General features: G+C 33.5%; 4 protein-coding genes across 9 annotated transcripts; 1 reads left to right on the forward strand and 3 right to left on the reverse strand.

Moving 5' to 3' along the window:
- Positions 1–1,278: 1,278 nt before the first annotated feature.
- LOC116159115 lies at positions 1,279–4,528 on the reverse strand. The gene is made up of 2 exons (XM_031472022.1): positions 1,881–4,528; positions 1,279–1,712 (listed from the first exon to the last, which is right to left on the reverse strand). Exons 1-2 carry the CDS (start codon positions 4,201–4,203, stop codon positions 1,567–1,569), a joined length of 2,469 nt encoding a protein of 822 aa, XP_031327882.1. The 5' UTR covers positions 4,204–4,528; the 3' UTR covers positions 1,279–1,566.
- On the reverse strand, positions 4,462–8,785 carry LOC116164719. The gene is made up of 8 exons (XM_031478933.1): positions 8,242–8,785; positions 7,605–7,738; positions 6,566–6,820; positions 6,088–6,221; positions 5,348–5,753; positions 5,162–5,288; positions 4,981–5,111; positions 4,462–4,590 (listed from the first exon to the last, which is right to left on the reverse strand). The coding sequence occupies exons 1-8, from the start codon at positions 8,300–8,302 to the stop codon at positions 4,462–4,464; spliced, it is 1,377 nt and encodes a 458-aa protein (XP_031334793.1). The 5' UTR covers positions 8,303–8,785.
- A 2,409-nt stretch (positions 8,786–11,194) lies between these two features.
- Positions 11,195–11,782, forward strand: LOC116164729 (protein ZBED8-like). Its single transcript, XM_031478946.1, has one exon. It carries the CDS (start codon positions 11,195–11,197, stop codon positions 11,780–11,782), a length of 588 nt encoding a protein of 195 aa, XP_031334806.1.
- A 1,468-nt stretch (positions 11,783–13,250) lies between these two features.
- LOC116158778 lies at positions 13,251–17,345 on the reverse strand. 6 transcript variants are annotated; one of them, XR_004142810.1, is made up of 6 exons: positions 17,234–17,343; positions 16,226–17,091; positions 15,750–16,178; positions 15,459–15,697; positions 15,243–15,406; positions 13,251–13,406 (listed from the first exon to the last, which is right to left on the reverse strand). XR_004142810.1 is itself a non-coding variant. In XM_031471620.1 (6 exons), the coding sequence occupies exons 3-6, from the start codon at positions 16,437–16,439 to the stop codon at positions 13,266–13,268; spliced, it is 1,023 nt and encodes a 340-aa protein (XP_031327480.1). In that variant the 5' UTR covers position 16,440; positions 16,971–17,091; positions 17,234–17,343; the 3' UTR covers positions 13,251–13,265. The 6 variants fall into 6 exon arrangements, 5 of the variants coding, with proteins under 5 accessions (XP_031327480.1, XP_031327478.1, XP_031327475.1 ...); XM_031471620.1 differs by lacking the exon at positions 15,243–15,406 and having other exon boundaries at positions 16,226–16,440; positions 16,971–17,091; XM_031471618.1 differs by lacking the exon at positions 15,243–15,406 and having other exon boundaries at positions 15,750–16,166; positions 17,234–17,345.

The raw sequence follows: 17,345 nt of genomic DNA on the forward strand, positions 1-17,345 counted from the left end.
TGCTTTAAATACGCTTAGACACGTATATAATGCGTATGCTGTTTTTTTTATTACCCTGGGTCACAATCGGAAAATCAAAGTAAATTGAAATCCAGGTTAAAAATAGTATATTAAGATACAAGTGTATAATCAAGTCTTTAAAGCACGCGCAACGAGTTTAAGGGCACGACGCAAAGCGGAGTGCCTTTAACGTTGCAAGTGCTTTAAAGACTAATTATACAGTGTATCTTATAGTATTTTTTATTATACCTGCAGTATAATTTAAAAATAGGAAATACAATGAAGTCATATTGACGTTATACTCGAATACATGTTTAATTAAGTGGGCTGGGTGTTCGTAATTTCACGATTGCCATGGAAATGTCACTTGACGTTTGCTTATAAAAATCGTCGTCTTTGTGAATAAAACGATTTCCGTTGAAAAAGATAATACACCGCCCATTAAATCGATTGTTGTAAAATCTAAACAAACGTTGGTAGGTGTAAAATCCAACTCCAGTTAAGCCTATTATAAAGTGCACTGAGAAAAATTTCTATTAACAGTAAACAAAAATATATTAGCCACAGTAAGATTTCTGCATTAAATAGGTCTTAAATGAGCCCTCTACTTGCTACTAATAGAGTCATTTTGCTATGATGCACCTATTTGCTGTAAAGACTTATTGCCACTAATAGATGCGTTTATTTGCTTCTACAAAAAGTTTATTTGTGGCAAATAAGGTGATCTATTTGTAGTAAATATATAAACTGCTACTATATTTGCGGTAAATAAGCTACTCATGTATGGGAAATAAACGCTGTATTAACGGCAACTATTTGGTTATTTGCCGTTATTAGATCATTTTGCTGCGATTAATACGGCATCCATTTGTAGTAAATAATATGCTTATTTATGGCAAGTAGACATTCAATTAATGATTAATACGGCATCCATTTGTAGTAAATAATATGCTTATTTATGGCAAGTAGACATTCAATTAATGGTAGGCATTTTTTAAATTTCCCATTACAATACACATTGCTGCGGTTAATATTGCACCTATTTGTATCTACTAAACTAATTGCTTCTTATGAGAAATAAACACTTCATTAATGATGAGTGTTTTACTATTTCCTGTAATAATATCATTTTGTTCAGGTTAACAAGTGCATCTATTTATAGTAAATACCTTGCTTATTTATACTAATTAGAAGTTTTGTTAAGACCTTGCAGGACCATGATTCTTAATGTGAACAGTTGCAGCATTAAATTAATACAAGTTAAAAGTTAGGTACCTATATTCGTACTATGTATTGCGCTCCTTTGTGATTCTGTTTCAAATAAAAGGTATCGCCTAACAATGTCACTTCCATTGTGATTGGTAAATGAAAATTCAAATTGGGTAAATCTTTTTTATTGCTGACTATAATAAGCAATATTTTACAACAAAAACCTTAACTTTATATAACTTAACTAAAGTATGGTGGTGTGGTGAACGAAGAAAATGTTAATTACAAGTAGATACATTACATCGCTATATACCTATAATATATAGAATTCAACAATTTTTTAAATTCTTTATAATGTTAGTATAATGAAATAAATTGCTTATTCTCTTTAACTATTATTGTATGCGTATTATAACACTCTAATTCATTGCCATATGTCAATGCCACACTATCAGTAAGTTCAACTTCAAAAGCGTAAAAGTGACGATTAAAACCAATAGTATGTGTTGTCGCCAGGGGACAAATAATTAATACACACGCCAGTATCAGGATTTAATATTTCATTCACTACGATTTACGAAACGAACTACAATAATTGGCCAGCACACACTCTCACAGAATCGCCGCTTCCCTCTCCCCTGCGCCATCTATCTTCCCTGGTGCCAACATATGCAACAATTCACATATAAAACATATCTTCTCACTTTGGTTAATAATAATATCCCTAATTTTGCCAAATGTAGGTTGATCCTGAAAATCGATAAGAATAATATCACCTTCTTGAAAAGCTATGCTATTGGTAGAGATTCTGCCAACTCTTATTATGTTATCTTCAAACATTTTTAAATTTTCAGATACGTTTGAATGATTTGCAAACTTTTTATTGTACAAATCGGTGATACTAGAGTACTTTTTAAAGCTCTTAGAATAATTAATTGAATTGCTAAATCCAGTATTTGAGGAAAACCGTAATGACAATTGAAGCTGATGTTTAATGGCTAATGAACGGGTAATATTCACTCTTGAAGAAATGACGTTTGCAGCTAGTTTCAATTGTCTGTGTTTAGATTCATACCTAAGTGTATTTGTTTGTGATAATGGTCCAATCTTTTCCATAATTGTAGGATAATGTGTCAAAAAATGAAATTTAGGTTTTAGTAATACTGAAAACAAGTCCTTGAATTGAAAACATAATTCGTAAATTAATGATTTTAGTTTTATTGGTTGATCTGGTGTAACACGTAAACTTAGAGCAATGTGTAGAACATCTCGTAACAGAAGATAAATATTCCAGTGTTTATTACCTTCTGGTATTAAATGTGCCATCATAAGTGAAAAGTTTAAAATAAAGCACTTCATTTCAGAAGCAGACATTTTCAATATTTTCTTCTTTATTGATTCCAGAGATATTACAGGAGGCTTGTTGTCATTTCTATTAAAATTAAAATATTCTATTTTATGGTTCAATGTATCATTATCAAAAAATTTATCGACTAAAACAAACTCGTATAATAAATGGCTCATGATAAAGACACCAACACCTTCAAAAATATCGTGGGCCAAATCTGCAGAAAAATTCAAAGTAACATGAAAGGAGTCGACGTTATTTAAAATGGTTGAATACTTTACACCGGTTAAATATGCATTATATTCGGCTACATCGGCTGTATAATTTTGTACGTTTCTTAGAAATGAGGAATTCTCTTCAAATAAACTTTGTGTCTCTGTGCGAAGACACTTGCAAAATCTACAAAAAGAATTTGCCACAAAGCTTTGCTGAAACCCTAAGATAGTATTTAGACCTAAATTATCTCCTAGGATGAGAGTCATACAAAAATACAAATGTACTTCACGCTGAGGGGTTGATACTTTTATACCTTGACGTTTGAGTTCATTTAATTCGTCTACTAGTTTTGAAAACATTACTGCCTCCCCAAACGACTTTAGATCTGACGAATGAAATAATTGGGTTAAAAATATATTCTCTAACTGACTTCGATAGTATATAGGCAAACAGGGAATGGAGAAATAAATGGTTCCAATTTTATGCACCCCAGCATGTGATCCCAAAGGGTTTCCCGCCTCAAAGTCATCATAATATAAAAACAGTGGCAAAACTATATCATGTGCATCATAACATGAAATCTTGTCTTTCCAAAATTTTGTCTGTATTATGTTAGATACACCTGATTTTTTTTCTAATGAACTGATATACGTCAAAGTGTCATCTAAAACATTATCTAAAGCAAAGAATTTTTGTAGTATAGCTTTTAATGAAATAAATTGTGCTGTATAATTTTTGGCAATTGGGTCTGATTTCTCCAAATGTTGTCCAATGATAAGTTGCGTTGGGGGTACAAACGAGCCTGCTTGTTCTAAGTACTTCAGACGTAAGTAGTCACTCTCAAAATTGCTAAACATATTCTCAAATTCATTAAAATACTTTTTGAACTCAAACTTATCTCGTTCTGACAGCGAATCAAGATTTACGCAAAATTTTTTAAGCATGTCAAGAGGTTTTAAAAGTAAATTTGACACCATATTCATAATGTTATCTACATCCTTCCTATTGAAGGTGTTTACATTATAAATTTGGCATAGAAATAATAGCTTATTTTTTTTTAATATGTCTGCAAAGTCAAAAAAACTGTTTTGGAAAGTGGTACTTTCAAGATTATTTTCAATGTCATTAATCTGTTGATTTATTTGTTGAGAAATAATGCTTGCGTTAGTATTTGAATCGTTACATTGCACTTCTAAATTTGTTGCCAGTATACTATTGTCCACAGTCGTATTCCGTTCATTAATGGGAACGCATTCAACATGTACTTTTAGATGTTGTCTATAAGTTCTTAGCGATGAAAAATTTCTATTGCACAACGGTTCACCGCAAATAAAGGAATCATTGTCTTGAGCCCTATGTAGAATTCTCATATGAGTTATAAGTGAATTAATATTCTGAAATATTGTTGAACATACCTTACATTTTGGCATTATGTAAAAAATTAAGAACGCGCATACAAAAATTTAACAAAAAAACAAAAACAAAATACTATTTACATATGGTATTGTACGTCTGTAATAAGCGCAGTGGTTGCAGGACTTGACTTACTTGATTTTATATTAAAAACAATCTCTTGGATAAATAGCCAAATATGCTCGGATTCTGCAGGATACTCCACATCCAAAGCGTGGTATAATTTAAATAATAATTCCAGAGCTCTAATGCTACTGTCTACTTTGTAAACAACATCATTTACCACGACAATGTAGAAGTTGTTTACAGCCTCCAAATTCCCCGCTACGCAAGCATATGGCTGGTCCGTACGTTGACAATTTTTGACGTCTGGATGATCTTTTTTCTTGTAATTCGTCAAAATTCTAAAAGAAAAGATATAATTATAGCCATATTTTGCAGGAATATTATGTGCAATTAAAAATAAATTGTTGATAGTTTAACTGCGCCAAATACAGCAAACAAAAAATACCACAAAAATATCCATGTAATGTTAGCTATAGTAGCAAAGGCGGTCATATGTCCAGCTTCAGAGGAGGGGGGAGGGGGCTGCTTTCAAAAATGTGATTACTGATGTGAGACGAAAACGATAGAAAATTGCTCATTTAGGTGAAAATGTGCTAAATTCGGAATTAAGTTGAAACTTGGGGAATAACCGTAGTATGACAGGATTTAGTTGGGCTTGGGGGGGGGGCCATAGCTCCCTCTTGGCAGCCCCATATGACCGCCCTTGTATAGTAGGTAGGTATACTTACAGAAATTCGCATAAAAAAGCTCTCCTGCACTTCCACCCTTGTAGGTCTCCAACTAACACCTTTTCTATTTTTTTTCAACGTTACAGGTTGAAATAGGAATGGTAAAGTAATTAATGCTTTTAAACTGGGATCTATGGATAAAAACATTAAGGTTTGTATTTTAAATTCAATGTAAACACACCTGCAACTTCAGCTATTGAAATATTTCGTTCCGCTGCCTCTTTATTAATTGCATTCATCACTTTAGGCCATGTTGTATATATAATATCTATTTTATCAGGAAATTTTTGGTTGAAATCTGTTTCTATCTGAACAGAGAAAAAAAAATTAAAATAGTAGCAAAAAATAAATATAAGTACCTACTTACCAGTTCAATGCCACTACTCAACCTAAGACATGGAAAGTCTGTGAAAATCGTTTCCAAGTTGGAATTAAGGTACAATTTTCTTCGCAACGAATAAGTTTCTTGCCAATTTGCCAAGATTTTCAGGTAAGGTTCGGTAGCTGTCTTTAAAAACTCGAGCTGTAATTCTTTATTTGGGCTTTGGCTTTGTTCTGACGGTTTATTGGGATTTTCATTTTCTTTAAATGCATTTGCGTTTCGAAGTGCAGTGCGTACGTTTGTGTACCTTGACCATAGTTTCCCTTTGGGACCAACGCCCCTCTTTTTTTTTTCCGTAACTATATATGGTATATAATATGTTTCGGACTTTTCATTAGGAAATAGTATGGTAATCTCTTCGGCAATTCTCATGAACGTACTTCCTCTAATACTAAAAATGTCATACTTATAAAATTTTTACATCTTATACCAATTAATTATACTCTTTTTTTGCACTGCATGAGTGATAACTCTTTAACCTCACGGCACAAAATTCATATGATGCCTCAATAACAGAATATGTAATATTTTTTTGTAAAACAAAAGTGCAAAACTATAGTGTATAATTAACTGAATGAAGTATAATTTAAAAATTTTTTGCATGAAAATTAAGTTGTTTTGTGTGTTATAGTAATATGTAATTACAAAAATATACATATTAACAGATTTTAATTCAAAAATTAATAAAAGTACTTAGTTATAATTAAACGGGTAAGTATACATACTCTGATCCTTTGTTGGCAAAAAGCTCATTTACAGCCACTTTTACCAATTTCTGTCGTAAATCATTAGTTAATTTGTTTCGGTTTAATAAGACAAGTTTCCCGTCTGTATACTTTTGTAGTACCCGTTCCAAACCCTGTAACAATAACCATTTTTAATTTTCATATCATATAATTTGTTCATATGGTCTAAGTATTAATTAATGTTCGGTTCTTCAATTAACGTGGAATTTATTTTTAAAACTGTAAAAAAGGGCACTAAAATATCAAACAAGGGGCGGTATACCTAATTATACTTTGACAACAAAACAAAGTTACTTTCATAAAAATGCAATTCTTAAAAACTTGGGTCGTTATCATAATATACCTATTCTAATCTATTGTCGTATTTGAATAAACGAATACCTTAACAGAAACACACCTATTAAAGAGTTAAAGACTTAACCCTTTTAATGTAACATTACGTTGTATACATACTAACCTCCGGGAAAACACTATCTATATCTCCAAGTCCAGTTTGCTGCTTCTTACTGCAGGAAGGGGTATTATCCAAGGGATCGTCAATCTTTCGTTTTTCAGAGACTTTATTACCAATATTTTCTATTACATCTAATAGTTCTTGATCTGGAACGAAACTGACATCTAGATCAGTTATAATAGACTCATTTGTGGTATAAGTTGACACTGATGCTGGAGTACTGCAGTTATAGAGATCACTTGATTCTACTTCAAAACTCTGCAACAAGAAAAGTCGGAAATTAAAATGCAATCAAAAATGCATTGACGAGTCACCTTTGATAATATTTTAACATTAAGGAGGAAATCATAAAATTCGAACTAGTGTATATCACATATCCTATCAAAGGTGATTTCATACTTTATTTTGGGTTCCTTAAATATACAGGGTGTTACATATAAGTATGTAAAAAAAAATTGGGTGGTAGAGGAGATCAAAACAACTAAAACAAGCACTTTTTTCAAATAAATCGAGGGTTCAACGCGTTTCGTTTGGAAGCTACCCCCAAAAAAGTGGTGAAATTTGCATTTCTTCTTTAATTTTTTTCTCAGCAACCAGAGTTACAAAGACGGGTGGCACGTCTTTGAATAGGTATGACCTTTCCGATTTTGCAAAAATTTTTGAAAAATTGCTACCCCTAAATGGGGATGCAAAAAAAATCACCACTTTTTTGGGGGTAGCTCCCAAACGAAGCGCGCTGGACCCTCGATTTATTTGGAAAAAGTGCTTGTTTTGATCCCCTCTACCACCCAATTTTTTTACATACTTATATGTAACACCCTGTATATTGGTGTATTTGGTATAGGTATGCGCTCCTCTAGATGGGTGCTACCACTATTAATCAGCTAAGCTGTTACAAAGATATTGTATTATTATCTTTGGCTGTTATAAAAATCTGCTGAGGGTTGCCAAAAAAAACATATGAATTGCGGAGCGCTGCAGAGAATGTGTCAGGGGATTTAGTACAAAAAAAATGAGTATATAATACCCATTATACCCATACCTTTGAAGTAGCAGGAGTGGGAAACATTTCATTGTATTTCTTTTTAAATATCAATCGTGGTCCACTTTTAGGGAAAAGTTTCGCTATCGTCTCGGAATCCAATATCGGAAAGCTCTCATCGTCAATTCCATCATCTACAGATCAAAGCAAAACTGTATTGACATCAAGGTGTAGGGTGTAGTGTAGGTAGTAAAAATGTGTAATACCGTTGTTTTGGTAAGCGCGTATACGGCTATTATAATCGACAAATATTAATTTAAAATCGAATAACTGAGGCAAACATTCTATATTTTTAATTGTGGCATATGTCGCGGCCCAGCGCAATGGAAACAAAGTTGTGGAGATGCAACCCTGTTAGATTCTACCAGGGGCACATCCCCACGACAGTTGACTAAATTCTGGGAGAGGCGGTTCTGCCAGGCATATGTCAAAGTATCAAGTATCAAGGATAATGCGCACGTCGAATAAAAAAATTAAGCGGCATGATGAGTTACGTAGGTAAGTACTATATTTTAAAAGAAAATCGCCATAAATTGAAAGGAACAAATCTTTGAAGTGAATATTAATCATATTTTGTGAAGATACATAAAAAACATACTTTTACGATTGTTTATAAATAAAGAAAGTTTTGACTTACCTTCGAAGGCTTCTATGTAATTACTCATACCCCACGCTTCCAATAGTTTCTTATAATCCATTTATATTACGGTAAGCTAATTGTAACAAAACAAGTAGGTACGTAATTCACACGAACTCACAGCTGTAGGTATTGTATATGTTACACCCACGAACTACCTGCATACACTGAGAAAGCACGCACTCTTAAAATGATAATAAAGCAAATAAGTTTACTCATTTATTTGTAGCAGCAACCTTTTTTATTTGTAGCTAAAAGGAGCTAAGTTGCAGTAAATGAACACCTAACTTATCACTAACATCCACATCGTAGTAATACGATTTATTTGTCCCAAATCGAAGCTTGCTTACAGCAAATAGATTAACCGATTTTTTTATTAACCGCAAGAAACTAACTATTTGTAGCAGCAAAACGATCTTTAGTGGATAGTTTTTGCTGCTGTTAATAGTTGAGCAATTTACCATTATTAGTTATTTTGCTGCCATTAACAAAAATCTATTAACCACAAATAGATCGTCACAGCAAAGTAACCTATTTGGTCCATTTTTCTCAGTGTGGATGAATAGGAAGTTACTTACGAATACAGTCTTAAATGCATCCATAATGCTGGCATATATGAAAGAAATGTCAAAGGTATTTAAATCTTCTATATTTTGGTGCATTCATTCAAAACTTTAAAGAAATGCTGCGATTAAAAAGTGGAACCGATTTGGAAGCATGCCCTAAATTACGCGCGTTTGTGAAAGCTTCAACCAAAGGATAGGTACAAAAGCCAAAGAAATGTTCTGCATTTACAGAAAGCGACCTAAGAGGAGTTTTTATTTCATCTAGATGACAGTTTCAAAAGTCATACTTGAAGTATCGTTACTTAGCAACTTTAAAGCACGTGTGTTTTAAAGGCCCTTTTTCGCACGCATTTGAGTGTTTAATAGTATATTATGAAACTAGTTTATAATGCAAGGGATTATGGCATGAGTGAATGTTTAACGCATGAGCGAAGCGAATGCGGTAATATCACGAATGTCATAATCCCTTGCATTATAAACAAATTTCATACGCTATTTTATCGCCGACTAGAACTTTTCAAAAATAAAAATTCTGATCGATAAACTTAAATCTGAAATACCTAAATCTAAAATTACATCAAAGCGGTTTTAAACATTACCATGGTTTTTGATAGCTCGCTTTTGTTAATAAATAAATAAAGCGGCGCCATTTGCACAAAACACGCACAAAACATGAATTTCGCGGAAGATTTGAGTTTGTGTGATGCAATTTTAAAGAAAGCGGAAGAAGCGGAATCCAGTTTGTGTCCAAAGAAATCAGAAGACTTTTACAAAAAGGAATTTGAAAAATTTTGTCACTGGATGCGGAACAATAATGCCGAAATTGTGACAGAGAAGGTTTTGCTGGCGTATTTTTTGGATCAGGTAGATCAATTAGACTGTAAATAATTATATACCTAATTGTAATTATTGTTTCTTCCGTTTTAGTCAAAAAATTACAAGTCCTCGTCATTGTGGTGCATGTACTCCAAGCTGAAATGTATGTTACGAATAAAAAATGACATTGACATTAGCCAGTTTTCTAAACTTTCTGCTTTTTTAAAAAAGTGTTCAGTTGGGTATTCAGAGAAAAATCTTTGGTGTTCTCAAAGAATCAGTTAATAAATTTTTTGACCTCGACTTGTGACGAACAATATCTCCTTATGAAGGTGGGTGGGTTTCTCTTATTGCTACAAAAGGTTACTATAAAAGTATGATTTTAGGTTGTTGCAATATTTGGATTATTTGGTGCTTGCAGAAGGATAGAGTTTTACAATTTATGTGTAAGCGATGTCCAAGAAGAGGGTGCAGTTTTTGTGGTGAATCTCAAAGATACGAAAACACATCGACCCAGAACATTCACAATTTTAAATGATGATAGCATGAATTACACTGAGCTCATTAAAAAGTACATAAATTTAAGACCAAAGCATGTTAAAATAGAGAAGTTCTTTCTATTCTATGGTGCGGGAAAGTGTACGTGTAATCCCATTAGCATCAATACCTTTGGTCAAATTCCTCGTAAAATTGCCAAATATCTGAACCTTCCTAATGCAGATCAGTTCACTGGTCATTCATTTCGCAGAACGTCTGCTACAATCCTTGCAGATAGTGGCGCAGACATTCGAACATTGAAAAGACATGGTGACTGGAAAAGCGATGCTGTTGCGGAAGGGTAGGTATGTGGCGGATTCACGAGAAAACAAGAACAAAATTGCTAGAACCTTAGGATCTGTTAACACTGTTAGCTGCCAGAGAATCAGGGATTTGGCATCTTCATCAACTATCTCAGTATCTGGAATTACTAGTGCATCATCGACTACAAATGAATGTGTTCTTCAATCTAGTTCAGGCATTTCAATTTCCGGAAATTCAAATTGTACTATTACCTACTATTAACATTAATAAATAATATATCAACAATCAGCCTAAATTTGTTGTCAAGGCGACTTTATGGCACAACTTTATGGCACGTGCCATAAAGTGACGGATTATTAATGATTTTGACATTCATAATCATAGCATTCTAATGCTAGTCGGCGATAAAACAGAGATTGTGATTCAGGTATAATAAAAAAAATATTTTGTACCGTTCTCGTCAAATACAACGAACACATTTTTTTCAGATGCAAAGTCTGCAACGTGTCGGTCAAAGCTGGAAAGAGTGAGTTACAAAAACACGGCAATACTAATAAACATAAAAATAAAATGAGGGCTATTCAGGAGAATAGAAATATTGTTACGATGTTTCAAACAGACGGGGACAGTATACACAAAGATTTAGTTAAAAAAACAGAAATTAAGTTATCGGCATTCTTTGCGGCGAATAATGTCGCATTTCGACTAATTGATCAATTGGAGCCTGTACTGAAAGACATCTTCTCAGACAGCAAAATTTGTGCGGAGACATGAAGTTAAAAAGAACCAAATGCACACAAATTATAAATAATGTGCTGTGTAAGAAGGAAACCGATGATCTAATTTTAATGCTCAGAGATCAGAATTTCTCGATTCTATTAGACGAATCTACAGACATAGGAGACCACAAAAGCCTCGTAATTCTCACCCGATATTTTAAAAATAACAAAATAGAAACTCGACTGTTGCAATTGTTACAGTTGGATGCTAGAAAGTTAGGAGCCGACGAATTATATCAGGCATTCGTGTCATGTTTAGAAAAACATAGCATCCCTAAAGAAAATATAGTTGGTGTAGCGTCCGATGGAGCTAGTGTAATGATAGGCAAAAATCATTCGTTTTTTAAACTGTTGAAGGACAATATTCCACACGTCATTTTAGTACGCTGCATTTGTCATTCCGCAGCACTAGTAGCATCAAGAGCGTGCAGTGAACTTCCTCGTTCACCAGAGGATCTGCTACGCAATATTTATAACTATGTGTCTGGGAGCGCCAAACGATGTGCGGAATTACAGGAAATAGGGTCTATTAGTGTGACGTCAAATTTGAGCGCGAAATTTGACGGTCTATTAGTGTGACGTCAAATTTGAGCGCGAAATTCGAATTGCAGGACTTGGCTGTTTTACTGTCGAAGATATTGACCCCTATCGCCCTATGCAATAAGTATCACTTTTAAATAGGTCATCTTTATGGGCTTATAGTGACTTTATGCGAATGAAATAAGCATATCGACCCTCTTGTATCCAAACACTGATTACTTAACTTTAAAACAGAGCAATAAGCGTTAAATAAAGTCCATTAATTGCGTTATAATTAAGAATTAAAAATGTGCCTACCATATTTACACGTTACGGTTGGCAGTACGGAATGATCATAACTAGAGCCCGGATTACTAAGCAAAATGCACTTTTTTTTCTACACCTTTATAAGTAAGCAGAAATGCCACACTTTGTCAAATATGCCTCAATAAACTGATTAAACTATGCTTGATAGTGCTTATAAATGCTTATTAGGAACTAGAACGCTTATTTTAGGATTCTTTATTAAAAATACTTATTTCGTACAAAAAGGTGTTGCTTATATGTTTACCCGAAGGGTTGTAGTAAATTGGAAGTTTGATGATTTTATTTTTAAAATTTCGGAATGAATGTGACAATCTTCCCACGCTTAAAGAACCTTTTTATTTCAAGTTTAAACTCTTCCTTATTTGCTGGTCGGCATTAGTTACTTTGTACCTACAATAAATCATAATTCCTACCTCCAATACATAACGAGCTAAGCTTAACAGAAATCCGGTACTTGTTTGTTGACTCATCCATTCACAGAATTCTAAGAAAAGCCTACTTAGGCAGGTACTATTTCTTGCATTGTGATACGACGTATTATATTACCTCGGTTTGTTTCTAGTGTTAATACTTCAGTACAGATTCTACTTTCCTTGCGAATTTACGTCCTGTTATTTGTTAAAAATGCCTCCTGTACGAAATTCTCATTCTTCTTTGTTGAGCAAGTACGTAAAAGAGTTTGGAAATAATATTTTCAGCGAAGACGGCAAAGTTTTATTTTGTATAATGTGTGAAAAGGGTGTTTCTGCGAAGAAAAAATACGACGTGGTGCAACATATTAATACATCGCGTCATAAAGAGAGGGTTAAGAATAAATCGAAGTTAACTCAGCAACTAATTACAAGCAGTGTAGGTGAACAATCGAGTTCAAGTGATCCATTTTTTAAAGACTTGTGTTTGGCGTTAGTGAGTTCCCAAATAGCACAAAAACGTTGTTTGAACGTTCTTAGTACATCCAACAATGAACATTCAAACATCCTAATGACGTTCTTAAACGTTATCAGAACGTAATATGAACGTTCTTTGAATGCCCAAATGGCACAGATGTGGGCATTCAACGGATGAATTACAACACATTCTTAGGACGTCTAAGAGACAATTGGTGGAACGTTCAATAGACAATTGTAAGAGGTTCATAGAACGTAATAGCATTCCAGTTTGCGGGAGGGAGAGGGGTGGTTTAAGATGTTCATTAAAAAAAGAATTTAAAAATCCGTTACTTTATTATGTAAATAAAATAAATAAACATAATACTTTCAATTATTTTTTCTAGATTTTTCAGGGCATTTGCGTAACCACTTCGCCATGTCATTTTCAATCTCTTTTTCAGTTTTCCTAAACAGGGAAATGGCAGCTTCTGAAACCAAAACAAATACAGTGATTTAACTATTCCATTCTGGGTGTCCATTGCGTAGAAGTGGAATTTTTTTAAGTGACTACAACACGTAAAATTTCACTGTGTATCCTTTTAAGTGAACCAAATCCAACCATCTATGCAACTTAACCCGGCGTTACTCGCACCACGGTCAGTTTCATATAGCAGGCAACGTCTACATGTGGTTATTGGAAAATACATTGAGATAAATTTAGGTAAAAAGTAAGTAGTTTAAGTAAAAATAAACTACACTAAAATTCTGCACAAACCAAATAAGGATTACAGTAAGGCATTAATGAACTTCGACACGCATAACACCATTGTACAAGAAGAACGATCAAATTTCTTAACGAAATGACTGTGGCGCCGGCTTAAACAGCACCTATTAACAAAAATGTGATTAGAAATTTGATTGATTTCACATTTTTAGTGCAAGAGGTTCGTTGTGTGTAGTAAAATGGACGCAATAGAGGAAAACATATTAATGTTGAATTGTATAACATTAAGAAAAGTATGTGATATTTATCAAATCGTCGAATTTAAAAATTTGAGATTTGTTAATATAAGTGCTACCTATTTAAATTGCATAAATTCTTTAATGACGCTAATAGGGAAATTGGCCGTTACTATTCTCTTACAGTATCTGTAGATTACCTAATACATAACATATATTGTTGTGTTATTTTGTTTTAGTTGTAACTTGAAAGAAATTATAGAGCGTCTGGATGTGACAATTTTGTTTAGTTCAATTAATTAACCGGGGGGTTATTAATAATTTGAGACACAGGATTGCGTAAATTTCATGTTATAGTTTTGGTTCAATTTCTTAGAAGTGTTCTGTTTTTATTTTATTCCTAGAATTTTTTTCGATGTAAATTTCTTTTTAAATTTTATTTGCCGTTAACGAGGTATAGCGCGAAGTAGAGATAAGGTTCTTCGCAGAATTGCCGGGCGTACGTGCCGTTTAGCAAGAAGTTGAAAAATCGACGCTTCGCGTGATTGGCGGACGGGATGTTGAAGAAAGGAGAAGGGCTTTTGGCTTAAATAGAAAATTTTGGAAGAGAGCGGGGCTTTTTGGTCGTTACAAAGCCAACCGGCGCTTCTTCGGTTACGTTATTTTTGAATTTTGTGGAAGTTTTCCTGCGTAGTTGGATCCAGGTTTAATTAGAATTTTGTGTCTGCCGTTTTAAGAAGATTTATTGAGAAGTTTAAGAAGTTTGTCGTCGTCCTGTTTTTTTTTATTTTGCGGAAACACGGAAGTTTTGAATTTGTGGGTACCCGAAGAGAGAAGACGTCGGTGTTTGAGTGGTTGGTTTACGTGATTGTGTACGGATACCTCTTTTTTATCGGAATACGTTATTCGGACTAATTTTAAAAGTAAGTAGTAGTTAGTGTTTTGTTTTGTCATGTTTTTTTTTTGTAATGTTTGAGTAATTTGTTTTTTTTTGTGTGTGTCATTTATCTGTTTAAAATTGTAACATTTTGTAAAACAGAAATTTACGCAATTTTTTGTTTGAAATTAAACCAGTCATTGCAATCCAGGTTTTGTTTATTAGAGTCAAGGAGAGGTAATTGTCGGCGTCTCTTACTTTGTTTCAAGTTTATTAAATCTGGGGGTAAAATTTCATATTGGAATTTAAGGATTTGGTTAAGCCACCTATTTATGTCATTGTTGGAATGCTGTAGGGTGGCAGAATCCAGCTGGACCTTGAGATGCGGGTAAAAATTTGTTTTTTTTTAATTACAACTGAGCTAGCTAGAGGTAAATCGTGGGATTCCCAGAAGTGAAGGTTAGGTCTCACAACAATATAAACTTACTTTTTAACAGCAATGCCAATTTCAAATCTATGAATCGTTTTTTTTTTTCCTTCCCAAGAAACTAAATTCATTGCCAGCGAACTTATCTGTTATTAATTTTTTTGTCACTCTAAGTATAAATTCATATGCAGTGTTTTGCCTCCCAGTTTGGAAATTTCCCTTACCTATAAACAAGATGTGAAATTCAGAATGTTGTCATTAGGTAATTAAACTTACTGCGTCATTCAATTTTTTTTCATCAGATAAGAAATCTTCAACTTCTTTGAGAGTCTCATTGGAATTGATTGGCAAATTTTCAATCAATACAAAAAGTGAAGAGTCGTAGTCAGATTCATTTTTGTCATCTGCTTGTTTATTGCTCTGGATAGAATTTTCAATATTTTGAAGCTTTGTGTTCATATCAGCGACCATACATTGCAATATGTTCTGTTTCCGCAAAATCATTTTTAGATATTCTAGAATAATGTACACTTATAAGATGCATACATATATTTAAATAGTTCTTACCTGTGATATCACCAACATTATTCTTATCAACTTGCGTAGACTTGGATGTGATGGTAGTGGAATAACCGTTATTATTACTATTACTCGAAAGCGGTCTCACGTCTCGAAAGCCCTCTGGGAAAGACGTATTCACAGCATCAGTGATGTCATTATTCCCAAACTCTTCTGAATCAGTAAATGTTTGAAGTACTTGATTTGATGAATGTTGCGAAAAGACGCTTTGTTTATGTAAATTTGGCTGGGGAGGTTTTGGGAGTTTACGCCTCATATCTTCGTCATCTCCCGAAGAATCATTATCGCTACTTGACATTTTTCGTATTTTCCTTTTTCTTTTACTTGTTATGTGCTCAGGATGATCTTCCATTTGTGAATCCAAATCTGAAGTTATTGTTGCTTTGCGTGATTTACGTTCAGCTTCTTTAAAATTATCTGCATAATTTCAATAATTATAGAGAAGTGATAAATTAGTGTCTTACCAAATATATTATTCCTTAAGGGTAAAAATTGAAACTGCTGCCAAACTTCTTTATCGGGAGGGTCCCCTTTCTCAATTGCGTCTTGCAACAGTTTTCTATTATACGGCGGCCAGAAGCATATATTGCCATGTAGCCACGAGGTTGGTACCACGGATACAGAATTTTCTTCTGGGAATTTGATGACAGACCAGGTGAGATTCCCATTGTGTGGCATGCTTTTTATGCATAGATAGATGCATAGAAAAATATCAGTTAGAAAAAATAAATGAAAGTGATAAAAATCAGATTGTAGTGGGAAGTGCCTCTTCTTGACTAACGCATTAGTATCATGCATTGTAATACATAATTTGAAAATATCTTCTTTCTAAATGAAGAGAATGAAAAGAGACACTTTCCACTAAAAGCGTGAAAATTAAAATTAAACATAATTTACATGTTCATCCAATTACGTTGTATTCACAAACCAAAATAAGGTATTTTATTTGGTAGTTGCAGAATGTAACAAGGGAAATACTACAAATTTATTACCAAATGGGAATTTCACACATTTAAAGGCGATTTGATTTACGTTCAGACCTGTATGTTCAAGTTGCGCAATTTGTTGATTTGATTTAACTTGAGCATGTCTATAAGATGAGCGACTTAATTTATACTTTGGCATTGTAGGTATACGAAATCAACACAGGTATTAAATATTAATTGCAACTCACATCAATTGGCAAACATTAACGAATTCAGTACGTACCTATACGATATTATGTGCACCGCTATTTGCGAACGTAGATCACTCCGAACGCGCCCAGGTCCAATTATAATAATTCCGTCAATGATACAGAATGTCGTTTTATTTCACACTTGGCCAACTGCTAAAATTCAAAGGAAAATGTGGTTTTCAATGCAGGCATTTTTATAAGTGAGGTTAAGGTTTTTGTTCATAAATAAAATACAATTGCTGCAATGTGTAGTTACCATAAATAACAACATTATAAAAATATGTCATATACTTACGCAATTACAACCTGGAGAAGAAAATATTCCAACGAAAAATACAAGTCCAACGTCAACAGACACAAAACTTTGGCGCGCAATAATGGCGGACAAACCAAAACATGAATACTAC

This window comes from Photinus pyralis, unplaced genomic scaffold (assembly GCF_008802855.1).
Source record: "Photinus pyralis isolate 1611_PpyrPB1 unplaced genomic scaffold, Ppyr1.3 Ppyr1.4_LG1, whole genome shotgun sequence".
Classification (NCBI taxonomy): Eukaryota; Metazoa; Arthropoda; class Insecta; order Coleoptera; family Lampyridae; genus Photinus; species Photinus pyralis.